Source organism: Myotis davidii, unplaced genomic scaffold (assembly GCF_000327345.1).
Source record: "Myotis davidii unplaced genomic scaffold, ASM32734v1 scaffold1476, whole genome shotgun sequence".
NCBI classification, from domain to species: domain Eukaryota; kingdom Metazoa; phylum Chordata; class Mammalia; order Chiroptera; family Vespertilionidae; genus Myotis; species Myotis davidii.
The window spans coordinates 511,700-527,153 of record NW_006287253.1 but is presented as its reverse complement, the minus strand read 5'-3'; the positions used below and the strand labels follow the sequence as shown (position 1 = coordinate 527,153).

The following is a 15,454-nucleotide window of genomic DNA, read 5'->3' as shown; positions in this document are numbered from 1 at the left end:
TGAATGGTCTCGGCACCTTGTTGAAGTCAGTCAGCCATACATGTATGGGTTTATTTCTGGACTCTCAATTTTATTTCATTGATAAATCAATATTGTCTGTCCTTATGCCAGCACCACACTGTTTTGATTCCTATAGCTTTGTAGTAAATTTTGAAATTGGGAAGTGTGAGTCTTCCAAATTTGTTCTTTTTCGAGATTGTTTTGGCTATTCACTCCTTGTAACTCCATATGAATTGTAAAATCAACCTGTCAACCTTTACTAAGAAGTCAGCTCAGGCTCTGAGAAGGACTGCACAGATATGCAGATAGATCGAGGAGTGTTGCCTTCTTAGCAATATTGTCTTCTGATCCATGAACATGGGATGTTTCTCATTGATTTAGAACTTCTTTGATATAAAAACAATGCTTTGCAGTTCTCAGAATATGAGTTTTGCAGTTCTTTTGTTCCTGAGTACTTGTTCATCTCATCTAGTTTATATCATGTATTGGTAAGTCATCAAAGGGTCCAAGTTCTCCCCTCTCTCCTCACCCTGCTCCAATTCCTGCACCTTGTCAGTCCCGTGAAAGGACATGCCCATCTGGTTGATAAACTTTCCTTCCTTACACCATATACTTACTCACGTTCTCTGTCCTGATCCTAGTGCAGTGTGGTGGGCGCTGAGGCGCAGGGCGCATGCACAGGACTCCTGACATAACCTCCTGTGACCTTTCATGGGAAAAGAGAACCAGAAAAAGCCAGGAGTCCAAGTGTGGCATGGCCATGGAGCAGCCACCCTGTGCTTGCCCGGCACCTCCACATGCACGCACGGCCGATCATAAGGCCTCTGGGGCCCAGTGCTGCTGGAACCCACTCCCACACCTGCCCTCTCCTCCTTGGCACCCCATGGCCCTCCCTCCTGGTGTGGGGTCCTGGGGGTGGTGAACACAGTGTTTCCTTCACTCTCAGCTGCTGTTTATCAAAGGGCTGTCCCTGTGGGCACCACCGGAAGTCCCTCAGGAGAAAGCCCCATGACAGCGTGGTTGGTATACACGCAGGCACCATCCCTCATGCACCTCAGTTCCACCCAGGCTACTCTTGGCCACTGACCAAGCACAGCAGGGGACCTGCAGGGCACATGTCTCCTCTCACAGGCCTCTTTGCTCCAGGAACCCCCACCTGTTGGAGGCCTTCTCAGAGCTATGTTGTGGTCTGAGGTGCTGCTCACCAGGCCTTCTTTCCTCCACATCCGCATCCGCTCAGAGGAGGCAGCTGAGTCTCGGCCCACTTGGGCTCCCTTCGCCTGCTTGGCTCCTCCCACCTGCTCAGCTCATCCTCACTCTCTCATGGCCATGCCTGCAATAAATCCCTGGCAGAGCTATCCTGCTGGCATCTGCTCCGTAGAGAACCCACGCTGACAAGTGAACCATTGTTCTTATAAAGAAAGAGAGGGCCGGGCCAGTGTGGCTCAGGGGTTGAGCATCGACCTATGAACCAGGAGGTCATGGTTCAATTCCCGGTCAGGGCACATGACAGGGTTGCAGGGTGGCGGGCTTCATCCCGAGTGGGGGGTGTGCAGGAGGCAGCCAATCTATGATTCTTTCTCATTATTGATGTTTCTATCTCTCTTCCTTTCCCGTCCTCTCTGAAATCAATTAAAAATACATTTAAAAAAAAAAAAAGAAAAGAAAGAGAGGGAGGGAGAAAGAAAACATGTCCAGTTTAGCTATGACCCAATAGTAGATCAATATTCTTGTACATGATACGTGAAAAATTCACGCCAACTTCTTGTTGCCTGTAAATTACTCCAATCTGTTCTAAGAAGATTCTGGCAAAAATTTCTCCTCCATTTGCATGTAGCTCAGTTTAAAAACGTAACGTCTTGCCTAGCTGGCGTGGCTCAGTGGTTGAGTATCAACCTATGAACCAGGAAGTCACGGTTCAATTCTGCCTTTTATTTCTCTGTCTCGCCCGATTGCTGTGGCTAGAACTTCTAGGACAATGTTGAATGGAAGTGGTGATAGTGGGCATCCTTGTCTTGCTCCTGATCTTAGAGGAAAGGCTTTCAGCTTCCCACCACTGCGTGTGACATTAGGTGTGGGTTTGTCGTGTACGGCCTTTATTATGCTGGGATATGTTCCTTTTACACCCACTCTGTTGAGAGTTTTTATCATAAAAGGGTGTTGAATTGTGTCAAATGCTTTTTCTGCATCTATTGAGATGATCGTATGGCTTTTATCCTTTATTTTTGAGTGGGATATATGCAGTAATTGATTTATGGGTGTTGAGCCATTCTTGCATCCCTGGGATGAATCTCACTTGGTCATGGTACATAATTCTTTTAATGTATTGTTGTATCTCACTGGCTAATATTTTGTTGAGAATAGAACACCATTCTTTTTAAGTGCATGAAAAACAGGGACCAATATAGACCACATTTACTAAGATAAACCACATTGTGGGCTGTAAAACATGTCTCAACAAATGTAAAAGAATTTAAATTACACAGTGCATGGTCTCTCATCACAATGTAATTAAATTAGAACCTCAGTATTAAAAAGATTATGTGAAGCCCCCAAATATTCAAAAATAAGACTGACTTGTAAAGAGCATGTAGACCAAAGAAGAATGAAAGGGAAAATTAGAAAATATTTGAGCTACACAAAAATTAAACACATGTCAAAATGTGTGGCATGCTGCTAAAGCAATACGAAGTGAGGGATTTAGAGTATTGGATGTCCTTTTCAGAAAACAAGAAAGTTCAGTCCTAGCCAGTTTGGCTCTGTGGTTAGAGCGTCAGCTCGTGGACTGAAGGGTCGCAGGTTTGATTCTGGTCAAGGTACTCACCTCGGTTGCAGGCTTCTCCAGGCCCCAGGAGGGGTGCTTGCAGGAGACAACAAATTGATGTTTCTCTCTCACATCGATGTTTCTCTCTGTGTGTCTCTCCCCTCCTTACACTCTCTCTAAAAATCAATGGGGCAAAAATATCCTCAGGTGAGGATTAACAAAACAAAACAAAACAAAACTACTTAAAATAATAAATAATAATAATAATAATAAAGAAAACAAAAAAGTTCTTAAATAAATGACCTTACCTGCTACTTTAAGAAGCTAGGATGCAAATAAAGCTCAGAGCAGAAAGACAATGCCAAAGATCAGTGAGGAAAGCAATGAAATGGGATACCCAATGCTGTTTCCTTGAAAAGATCAAAAACATCGATAAATCTTTATCCATACTGACCAGCAAAACAAAGAGAGACGACACTAGTCCCCAGTATCATGTGACATCATTAGAGATCCTACAGACACTGCAAGTATAATAAGGACATTATGAACAAATTTATGTCCACAAATTTGACAACCTAAATAAAATGGACAAATTCCTTGACAGAAACAAACTGCCACACCCACTCAAGAAGAAATATATAAGCAGAGTAGCTCTCTATCTATTGAAGATATTGAATGTGTAGTTAAAGACCTTCGCCCAACCCAGCTGTCCTTCGACAGATAAATGGGTAAGCAACCTGGACGTCCACACCGTACAGCGTCATCCTCAATAGAAAGGACCAAATCAGTGACAGCCCAGCAGCTTGCTTGGACTGCAAGGGAATTACACCGTCTGAGAAAGTCCCTCTGGGAGAGTGACACAGTGTGTGACTCCATTTATATACGTTCTCGGCATAGCTGAGAATAGAGATGGAGAAGTGATAGGTGGTTGTCAGAAATTAGGGGTGAGAGTGCGGGGGAATGTGGTCTAAAGGGGTGGATGAGGGAGCCTTGCAGTGATGGTACAACACTGTGTCTGATGGTGGGGTGATTATATGATCTTCAAATGTGAAAATACTGCATAGAAACACACACACACACACACAGTGCATGTAAATCTGATGAAATCTGTATAAAACCAGTGGATTTTCAATCTCCTAGTTGTGATTTGTGCTGAGCTTAGGTAGGATGCTATCAGAGGGAAACAGGGTAAGGGTGAGGTTAGGGCCCCTCTCCCCCAGTGCACACCACACAGACGTGCAAGCGGGGCTGAGAAAGATGCTGTCCTGGCTCCCTTCCGAATTCCCAGGACTGCCTGTCGGCCCTGGGACCACTCCAGCCCAACGTCCACACCACTTCACTCCTCACCTAGGTGTGGGTGTGAAACTCAGCAAACCAAGCAGAACCTGGCCCAGTCAGGGTCCAGAGGAGACCGGCCATCCCTGAGGTCCTCTCCAGGTGCACGAGGAGCAGGTCTCTAACAATCCACGGGACCCAACACAACCACAAGCAGCCCTACCGGCAACCACCTCCACCATCTGCCTGAGAGAATCGCGGCCACACATTGCCCCAACCCATCAGGACCTGCAGGAAGGAGGAACCGTCCGACCACAGCAGGGCCCTAGCGCCAGCTTCCCCGGGGGCCAAACAGGGGTCAGGCTCCCATCACCGTCCCCACGGGCATCTGACTCATCTAATGAGGCTTCCGGGCCCTGCATTGACCCAACAAGGAAAGGGGGCATGTGAGCCTTTTGTGGGGACAACAAAGGCCAGGTACCAGATATAAAAGCGCTGGAGTCCTAGGACAACTTACATTTTTTTTTCCAGAGGAGCCAGGCCATCCCCGAGGTCCTCTCCAGGAGCACAAGGAGCAGGTCTCTAACAATCCGCGGGACCCAACACAACCACAAGCAGCCCTACCGGCAACCACCTCCACCATCTGCCTGAGAGAATCGCGGCCACACATTGCCCCGACCCATCAGGACCTGCAGGAGGAATCGTCCGATCACAGCAGGGCCCTAGCGCCAGCTTCCCCGGGGGCCAAACAGGGGTCAGGCTCCCATCACCGTCCCCACGGGCATCTGACTCATCTAATGAGGCTTCCGGGCCCTGCATTGACCCAACAAGGAAAGGGGGCATGTGAGCCTTTTGTGGGGACAACAAAGGCCAGGGACCAGATATAAAAGCGCTGGAGTCCTAGGACAACTTACACATACTCATAGGCACTCACATACCCGCTCAGTCCTCCCAGCTCGCCTCCAGCCGCTGCCCCCACCATGGCCGCATCCACCAAACAAAACAAAACTACTTAAAATAATAATGGCAGCCGGGCCTGCCTGCCCGGGTCCTATGACTCTGGCACGGACTCCTCCTGGCAGGTGGACGACTGTCCAGAGAGCTGCTGTGAGCCCTCCTGCTGCGCCCCCAGCTGCTGCCAGTCCACCTGCTGTGTCCCTAGCTGCTGTGTCCCCAGCTGCTGCCAGCCTTCCTGCTGCACCCCCAGCTGCTGTGTCCCCACTTGCTGTGTCCCCACCTGCTGTGCCCCCAGCTGTTGCACCCCCAGCTGCTGTGTTTCCAGCTGCTGCCAGTCCACTTGTTGCACCCCGACCACCTGCCTGACCCTTGTCTGTGCCCCAGTGAGCTGTGTGTCCAGCCCCTGCCAGTCAACCTGCACCAGCTCCTGCACACCCTCCTGCTGCCAGCCCTCCTGCTGCACCTCCTCCCCCTGCCAGCCGGCCTGCTGTGTGCCCGCCTGCTGCACCCCCGTCTGCTGCAAGCCGGTCTGTTCTGGGATCACCCCCGGCACCTCATCCTGCTGGAGACCCTCCTCCTGCGTGTCCCTCATCTGCCGCCCTGTGTGCAGGCCTGCCTGCTGCGTGCCCGCTTCCTCCTGCTGTGGCCCTGCCTCCTCCTGCCAGCCCAGCTGCTGCCGCCCATCGTCCTGCCTGTCCCTGCTCTGCCGCCCCGTGTGCTCCCGCCCGGCCTGCTGCGTCCCCGCCTCGGCCCAGAAGTCCTGCTGCTGAGCAGACATGTCCCCCAGGCCCAGCCGAACTCGAGTCTCATCCCGTGACTGTGGTCCTCCCAGCCACCCTCAGTCTAGTCCTGAGCTGTGTCAGGTGGCTGCCCCCACTCAGGACGGAGAACCTCAGAATCCACTAACCTGACCTGACCTCTGCCCTCAGAACCCCTGGACCTCACTGCTCCCTGGGCTTCTGCCTCCTACACAAGGCCTCCACCTGCCCAGGGCCACCTGTACTTCCCTCCTAGTTTCTCTGTTGAGTCACTTGACCTCGACTCTCAGCTGGCCAGCACCTCCTCGGGCACCCAATAAACTCACCTCAGCACCTGATGGCTTCCTTCATCTGATTTCATGGGGGAGGGGTGGGGTCACGTGGTTTTCACCAGACATTGTCTTCTTCAGCCACGGATATTTCTAGAAATGAGTAGCTGACAGACCCCAAAGGGCAGTGGCCTAACTCCTCCTGGTGGGGTGCCAGGGCCCGAGGTCAGTGCCTGCTGGGCCTGTGCCTGGACTTCCTCGGGCAGGTCTCCTGCAGAAGGTCATGGTCTAGGAGTGTCAGGCCCAGGGGCCATTCGCCACTGTCCCATCTGAAACGCCTGGGGCTCCTTGCAGCACAGACCGTGGGCCTGGGCCTCCCCTGTGTCCGCCCATAGGTCTGCACTGTGAGCAGAGACCTGATGGAGGGAGGCAGGAGCGGCTGCTCCAACCCTGATAGAGTCAGAGGGACTGGATGACCTCCCACCAGGGCCACACCAAACAATGAGCCAAATCGTGGAGCCATGGTATTCAGATGCTGGACTTGAAGGTCACAGAACAGGGACCCCTGAGAGGGGAGCCAACAGAGTGAGCCTCACAGTCGGCCCGACTCACCGCCCTGAGAGCATGTCCAGGCCTGGTGCCAAAATGGAAAACCCAAGAGCTCCATGCACCCCTGAGTCAGAGGCGGCCCTGGGATTTGGGGGAGCACCAGGCAGCTGGTGTTTGTGGCCAGAGTGCCAGAGAGGGGAGACCTGCCCTGAGTAACTCTTGGTCCTCAGAGGGTCTCCCTCAAGTGTCAGCTAAGTAATGATCAGCAACCCCATGTGAGTCTGGGATTAGGGAAACCCCCAAAACTAGAGGGCTCATCCCAGACATCAAACATGCCTACAGCAGTGCCTATTCCCCCCTGCCAGGTGGAACATGGTCCTGATTCAGGACATCGGGGAGACCACTCAGGGGGCATTGCCTCCGTTGTGGGTAAAATGAGCCCCAGTGGTTCAGTCCTACCTGACAAAGCTGATAGCAAATTCTAAAAGAATGAGCCACTCCCAAGAATTTTTAGGATTTTCTACATTTAATAGGATAGCATCTGTGAACACAGATTATTTTACTTCTTTCCCATTTACATGCCTTTTATTCCTTTCCCTGTCTATCTGCTTCCCCAGAGTTTCCGTCCTATGGAGAATGGAGGTGGCACAAGTGGGCATCCTTATCTTGTTTCTGATCTTAGAGGAAAAGCTTTCAGTCTTTCAAAATTGAGTGGGATGTTTGCTGTAGGTTTTTCATACACATTCATTTTTTATTCATATATATTTATATATATGCTGTTTCATTCCAGTTCTAGTTTGTTGAGTATTTTTACATACAACTATCATATGTAGAACCATCCTTGCATTTCAGCAATAGATCTCTCTTGGCTGAGGTGTATAAATCTCCTTAATCTGCTGCTGAATTTGATTTGTTAGTAATTTGTTTAGTGTTTTTACATCAATGTTCATAGGGGCTATTGACCTGTAGCTTTCTTTTCTTGTAGTGTCTTTGTCTGGCTCTGGTATCAGTAATACTGGCTTCAGAGATTGAGTTAGGGAAGGTTCCCTCTGAAGTTTACAGTGATCTAGGAATGAACAAAAAATACTTAACTTGCCCTGACTGGTTTGGCTCATTGGATAGAGCATCAGCCTGCGGACTGAAAGGTCCCAGGTTCGATTCCGGTCCAGGACATGTACCTTGGTTGTGGGCACATCCATAGTAGTAGATGTGCAGGAGGCAGCTGATCAATGTTTCTCTCTCATCGTTGTTTCTAACTATCTCTCTCTTTCTCTCTGTAACACAGATGTCCCCTCCCATCACACTATTCAGCCTCATACTGAGGGTCTGAGCCAGAACAACAGGACAAGAGAAAGAAGTAAAGGGCAGGCATATTGGAAATGCAGAAATGAAATGGTCTCTATTCACAGAGGACATGATTGTCCACATAGAACACCCCCAGGAATCTACACAAGGTCTCCTGGAAATATAACAGTTTGGCAAGGATGAAGAATACAAACTTAAAATAATAAAAATTAATTGTCATTCTATACGGAGGTGGGCAAAAGTAGATTTACAGTTATGAGTGAACGAAACAGAGCTTATTCTTATGTTATCGTTTGTTTTTTAATAATTGTATTATTGATTTGTATTACTTGTCTCATTATTATTGTTATTGTTTTGCAGGAATCTACACAAGGTCTCCTGGAAATATAAGAGTTTGGCAAGGATGAAGAATGCAAACTTAAAATAATAAAAATTAATTGTCGTTCTACACGGAGGTGGGCAAAAGGAGATTTACAGTTATGAATGAACGAAACAGATTATTCTTATGTTATTGTTTGTTTTTTAATAATTGTATTATTGATTTGTATTACTTGTCTCATTATTATTGTTATTGTTTTGTATCCTTACCTATGATTTTTGTTTTAGCTAATGATGACTGGTAATTTAACCTACTTTTGCCACCTCCATACAATATTAATAAACAATTAGATTTCTAACTTTTTGTTTAAAATTATGACTTACAACAAAATAAAAAATGAAAAATAGCATAAATGTAACATAATGAAAACTATAAAAACACTGATGAAATGAACGGAAGAAGACATGAATAAATGGAAAATTAGAGCATCTTCACGGTGGAGACATTGTGATGTCAGTTACCTTCACACTGATCTGTAGATTCAAGGCAACCCCAATAAAAATAGCAGCAGAATTATTTTTTGTTATCAATAAGCTGAATGTAAAGTATTTGGAGAGGAAAAGGAGCTCAAATAGCCAACGCTATTGTCATTCTTGCTGTTGGAGACCCTCTCCCGTCTACCTTCCCCTTTCCTGCGTTCCTCTGCAGCTGGTGCCCCCTCCTCAGCCGCCTGTGTGAGGGGATATCCAGCAGCAATGAGCAGCAGGGAGAACAGCTGTCAGGGAGAACAGCTGTCAGGGAGAACAGCTGGCAGCAGAGCCCCAATGTCAGCCCCTGCTGCCCTGCCTCTGACTCTAGGATTCAAACGGTCCCTTGCAACGTCAGGGAGAACAGCTGGTAGTGGAGCACGGCAGGGCAGGGGGGACTGCCAGGGCTCCCCCCTCCAGATGTTTCCGGGGTGTTTGCTGGGGAAACACACACAGGGCAGGGGGGCTGCCGGGCTCCCCCCTCCAGATGTTTCCAGGGGTGTTTGCTGGGAAAACACACACAGGGCAGGGCCACCCCCTCTCCAACAACACAGGCTTTTCACAAGCCGCAGCCTCTTTCCTGGAAATAAACCAGAGGAAGTACGGCGTCCAGGACTCAGCTCAAAATACCAACAAGGAAACGGGGCGTGGGGAGCCTCCTGCTTGGAAAACAAACACCCAGGAGGGTATAAAAGCCAGCATCCCTGGGCATCTTACACACTCACACTCACTCAAACACTCACACACTCACACACTCACAGCCTCCTCCAGCCCCACTGCCCCACCATGGCCGCTTCCAATCGTCCTGCCTGTCCCTGCTCTGCCGCCTATGGCAGCCGGGCCTGCCTGCCCGGGGCCTATGACTCTTGCACCGACTCCTCCTGGCAGGTGGACGACTGTCCAGAGAGCTGCTGTGAGCCCTCCTGCTGCGCCCCCAGCTGCTGCCAGTCCACCTGCTGTGTCCCTAGCTGCTGTGTCCCCAGCTGCTGCCAGCCTTCCTGCTGCACCCCCAGCTGTTGTACCCTGACCCTTGTCTGTGCCCCAGTGAGCTGTGTGTCCAGCCCCTGCTGCCAGGTGACCTGTGGGTCCAGCCCCTGCCAGTCAACCTGCACCAGCTCTTGCACGCCCTCATGCTGCCAGCCCTCCTGCTGCACCTCCTCCCCGTGCCAGCCGGCCTGCTGTACACCCGCCTGCTGCACACCTGTCTGCTGCAAGCCCCTGTGCTGTGTGCCCGTCTGCTCTGGGGCCTCCTTCTGCTGCCAGCCCACCCCCTGCACCTCCTCCTGCTGCAGACCCTCCTCCTGCGTGTCCCTGCTCTGCCGCCGCGTGTGCTCCCGCCTGGCCTGCTGCGTCCCCACCTTGGCCCAGACGTCCTGCTGCTGAGCAGGCATGTCCCGCAGGCCCACCCGGCCCAGACGTCCTGCTGCTGAGCAGGCATGTCCCCCAGGCTTACCCTGTGACGGTGGTTCTCCCAGCCACACCTCAGTCAGGTCCTGACCTGTGTTAGATGGCTGTCCCTACTCAGGATGGGGTCCCCCAGTCTCCCCTGTCCTGAGCTGACCTCTGCTCCCAGGAGCCCTGAACCTCAGGGCTCTTGCCTCCCAGGATGAGCCCCCACCTGCCTCTGGGTCACCTGCCCTTCCCTTCCAATTTCTCTGTCCATCCCTTGACCTCCACTCTCACCCTGTCAGCACCTCCTCGTGCACCCCAATAAACTCCCTTCATCACCTGAGCGCCTCCTTCCTCTAATTTCATTGCCGCGGTGGCGGTGGGCGAGAAACAGGGTTCTCACCAGGCCCTGGTCTCCTCCAGCCACGAGTATTTCTAGGACCGAGTGGCCGAGCGATCACAGCGCCTAAGTCCTCGGGCGGGGCACTGGGTGGGACTCTCACCCCGACCCAGGAAGGTCCGTGAAGGAGTGGCCAGAAGCCTTGGGACCCAGTCTGAGCCAAGTGGATTTTGCTGATTAGGCATTAAATTAACTATGAGGAATGTGCAGGCTTTGAACTTCTTTAGAATAATAGTTGCCTGGAATTTGGGTCGCAGTGTGGCATGGGCAAAGGCTGTGAAAAATGACACTGTAATTATCATCCAGGTTTCATCACTTTCAATTCTCTACTCTTTCAACTGTGTTAGGCCAGGCATGTATAGACTCTACATTGCAATCGCTTATAGGCGAGTACACATTTCCCTGCGCAGTTCGAGTGGCTGGGGTGGCTGGGGCTTGGGGGCCACCTTGTGTTTGAAATCACCGTTGTGGAGGGGGGTGGGTTTAAATGGTGGTAAAGCACACTGCACCTGAAGCTCACCGTGTTGATCACCTTTATGAGTTCGGCTCAAGGGCACGAAGCAGTCACAGGTGGTTGTTGTTGCGCAGCCATAACCACCCTCCATCTCAGAACTTTCTCATCTTCCCGGGATGACTCTGTTCCCATTAAACATCGGCTCCTTTCCCGGCCCCCGGCCCTGGCACCCACCTCTGCGCTCGGTGTCTGTGGATGCCACGGCTCCCGGGTCCCCGAGTTAGTGAAACCCTAAGCCTTTGTCCTTTGGTGACTGCTTGTTTCACTCAGCGCAATGTCCTCGGGGCTCATCACGTCGAGGTCGGACCTTCCTTTTTAAGGCTGAAGACGCTCCATTTGGTGGCTGGGCCGCATTATGTATGCTCCTCCCTTCATCGTGGGCAGCTGGGTTGCCTCTACGTGCATAATGCCCTTCTCAGTAACGCTGCAGGGAGCACAGGTGTCCACGTGTCTCTCTGAGACCCAGCTGGCCGTCCATTTGGATTTACAGCAGATGGAATTGCGGGATCATACGGTAGTTCCATTTGTAATTTGTGGAGGAAGCGCCATACTGTTTTTTATAGGGGCTGCAGCATTTTGCCTTCCCACCCATGATGCACAAGGCTCACATTTGTCCAAGTCCTCACCCACACGCTGCTTCCTGTGTTGCTGATCCCGGCATGGTCATGGGTGTGAGCAGTGCTCCTGGCTTCATCACACACACACAGGGTTGTGACAGCAGGCCCTGCACCGTGAGCCCTGCCCTTCCCTGCCCACCTTCACCTCCCACCCTCACCGCCCGCCCGCACCTGCCCGCACTCACCGGCCCGCCCTCTCTTGCAGAAGAATGAGTACCTGTTCACGGTGGTGGCCGAGGGGCCGGACGCACTGCTGCTGGGCCTGCGGTACTCACCCACCCGGCTGCACTTCCTCTTCCTCAGCCAGGACGCGGCGGGCGCCTGGCAGACCCGAGTGTCCTTCCACAGCCCCGCCCTGATGGACAGCCAGTGGCACACGCTGGTCTTGGCTGTGTCTGAAGACTCCTTCTCCCTCACCACGGACTGCGGCGTCCCCGTGGACATGTAGGTACCGGGATGTGGGGAGGGTCGCATGGTGCGGTGTGCTGCCTGACCTAGAGTCCAGAGTGGACATCCAGGGGCAGCGTGAGTTTGCAGGGCGGGCCGGAGGGGTCAGGCTTGTGGAGGAGCCCTTGTGGCAGAAGTGCCTGGGTCACCAGCATGTGGACAGCGCATCTGCCTCCAGCGAGGGCATGGTGTGGGGGACAAGGGCAGGCATCAGTCTGAGAGTGGAGGGCGGTGGGGGGTGTCGGGGAGCTGACGCCTGGCCCTGGGCTGGGGCTGAAGTGTGAGTCCAGGCTGAGCTTGCCCAGGGGATATGCCCTGCAGGGTGCTGTTACCATGACGAAAGGGCCACAGAGGATCATAGGAACTTGGGTACCACAGCCAAGTGGAAGCTGTGCCCCAGCCTGAGGCCCAGGTCTTGCTGTGTGATTTTCAACATGTCATCTAACCTCTCTGACTCCGTTTCCTCATCTGAAATAAGGGGATAAATATTCATTAAAACTCCAGATAAACATGCCGAGGAGTCCTGAGTAACTTTGACACAGCCCCGGGCACGGGGAAGCCCGAGTTCGTGTCTTGTCCTTGCCAGCGCCTCGTTTTGGACCAGGGACAGTGAGTTCCTGCGGCCTGGCCAGCTGCTGGCCCACGGGCGTCCACAACATCCTTGCTGAGTGGGGCTGGAGACATTTGCATGTCGAGCGGTCCAGCTAACTTTAAATCTATCCTTATACCAAATAGCACTTTCAAAGGTAGAATCTTTCTCTGCTTTTTTATTACAAAACTTATTCCGTAATAAAAAGAATCCATAACATTTATACACTTGGTTTAAACATGTCTTAGTCACCACCCCTCCTCACCACACTCTCATCAGAGCCTTTATAGGGTGAGAGCCATCAGCTGACAGCTCCATGCGGGGAGGGTGCTGGGGCGGGGAACTGGGGCTGGAGCCATGGTGGCCATGGAGGATTTCAGGCCCCAGGCTTCACAGACCTTTCAGGCACCGTGGAGGGCACAGGCCAGAACTCAGGTGACCTGGGAATTGCGTGGACACTGGGCTGATCTCACCACGGCCAGCCGCAGCCAGACGGCAAGGACTGGAAGGAGCAGAGGACCTGACATCAGGCCCGGGAGACGCTGGGCAGTGAGGAGAGAGGCCGTGCCTGGCTTTCCGGCCCCGGGAGCTCCAGCCACACAGTCCTCTCCATGGGGCACCCACCTTCTCACCTTTCCCCAGAGTGTGGCCTCCCTGCCCCCTTGCACATCAAGACCCAACTCCGGCCACACTTTCCAACACCTTCAAGTCACCAGAGAGGGAACTCCATTCTGCCCTGACACCTCTGTCCCCCACCCCCAGGGCTCAGTGGAAGGTGAACGGGCTGGAAACCCCATGCCCGTAGGAGCCATTGGATGTTCCGTGAAATGGCGAGGAACTCCTGGCAGCACACGCTCTTGCAGAAGATCCTCGTCCTGGGGCGAAGGAGGGCGCCCTAATTCGTGTCCCATCGGGCCTGGGACCTTGTTTAGAGACAACACCTTTGCAGGTGTGAGCCAGCTCAGTTGAGGTTTCCCTGGAGAGGGTGGGTCCTGACCCAGTGACCAGTGTCCTCATAAGAAGAGAAGAGGCCCAGGGGAGCAGCCATGTGATGGTGAGCACAGAGAGTGAGTGATGCAGCCACAGCCAGGAGCCCCCAGGAGCAGGAAGAGGCAGGAAGGACCCCCCTGGAGCCTTCTGCAGGAGTCCGGGCCTGTCAACACCTCAGTGTTGGACTTCTGGCCCCCAGAACTGTGAGGGAATGGATGTCTGCGGTTGCAGCCGCCAGCCTGTGGTCCTTCGTTATAGCCGCCCCAGGACACTGGCACGTCCCGCGCGGCACTGCTCTGTCCTTTTCCACACTAAAGGCCTGCACTGCTGCTCTCCCACGGCTAACCCCACCCACCGTTTTCAGAACTGCCGACGTGCCCTTCCCAGCCGCCCTATCGGTGCAAGGAGCCCGGTTCTTCATCGGCAGCCGGAGGCGGACCAAAGGCCTGTTCACGGTGAGTGTGGAGGGGCTGCCTGCCTGGCCTCCCCACGCAGTGTTCACAGAGGGGCTGTCACCACAGGCCTGCTGTCCCGATGCTCTGGCTGCACAGATTGTGTGTGTCAGACAGGAATGAGGAACAGGAGGCTCAGTGGAGTCCCACACACGCCAGGCACACCTGCCACAAGGCCTTTGCACTCCCTGTCCCCTCTTCCTGGCCCACCTGGCCCCTTTATTGCCACGGCTCACACCCTCCGCCCTCAGGGCCCTACCCCATGTCCTCTTACCATGGAGGCCTTTCCCACCACTCTGAAAAGATGACCCCGCACCCAGCCCTCCCAGATCCGACCCCTGGCTCTTCATCGTAGCCCTGACCACCTTCAGGCCAGCTGTGTGTTTGCTCATTGTCTCTCTTCCAGAGTGGAGATGGGGGAGCCTTGTTCCCTGTGTGTCCTTGTCTAGAACCATGCCTGATGTACAGCAGGTGCTCTGTGAATATTCACTGATGGCATGCTTGGATGGTTGGATGGCTGGATGGATGGATGGGTGGATGGATGGGTAGGTGGGTGGATGGATGGATGGATGATTGGATAGATGGATGGTTGGATGGATGGTATATGGATAGATAGATAAATGAATGGATGGGTGGATGGATGGATGGTTGGATGGATGGGTGAATAGACAAATGAATGGATGGTGTATGGATGGTGTATGGATGGTGTATGGATGGATGGCTGGATGGATAAATAGACAAATGAATGGATGGGTGTACGGATGGTGTATGGATGGTGTATGGATGGCTGGATGGATGGGTATATAGACAAATGAATGGATGGGTAGGCTGATGGATGGATGGATGGGTGAATAGACAAATGAATGGATGGGTGGATGGATGGTGTATGGATGGTGTATGGCTGGCTGGATGGATGGGTGAATAGATAAATGAATGGATGGGTAAATGGATGGGTAGATGAATGGATGGGTAGGTGATATATGTATAGATAGATAAATGAATGGATGGGTGTATGGATGGTGTATGGCTGGACGGCTGGATGGATAAATAGACAAATGAATGGATGGGTAGGTAGATGGTTGGATAGATAAGCCATGTTGGCCAGTAACTCTAGATTCGTCCACAGGAAAGTCCCTTTGTGGTTCAGTGACCTTAGAAGAGTGTCTAGTTCTCCACTGATGCACCCAATGCCCCCCCATAACTTATATGCAGACTCTTCCTTCCTAGCTCTAGAGTGGTTAGCCCCCACGGCATTTCCACCACCTCCCAGAGTCTGAACACACTGTCCCTCTCTCCGCAGGGCCTGGTCAGGCAGCTGGTCCTGCTGCCCGGC

At 52.4% G+C, this 15,454-nt stretch overlaps 1 protein-coding gene across 1 annotated transcript in view; it reads left to right on the top strand.

Annotated features, from left to right (window-relative positions):
- TSPEAR (thrombospondin-type laminin G domain and EAR repeats) overlaps positions 1 to 15,454 on the top strand; it is a 111,465-nt gene that overhangs the window by 73,544 nt on the left and 22,467 nt on the right. The window contains exons 3-5 of the mRNA XM_015560816.1: positions 11,849 to 12,087; positions 14,034 to 14,124; positions 14,528 to 14,592. Coding sequence (XP_015416302.1) covers positions 11,849 to 12,087; positions 14,034 to 14,124; positions 14,528 to 14,592 — 395 coding nt within the window. The remainder of the gene's footprint in view (positions 1 to 11,848; positions 12,088 to 14,033; positions 14,125 to 14,527; positions 14,593 to 15,454) is intronic.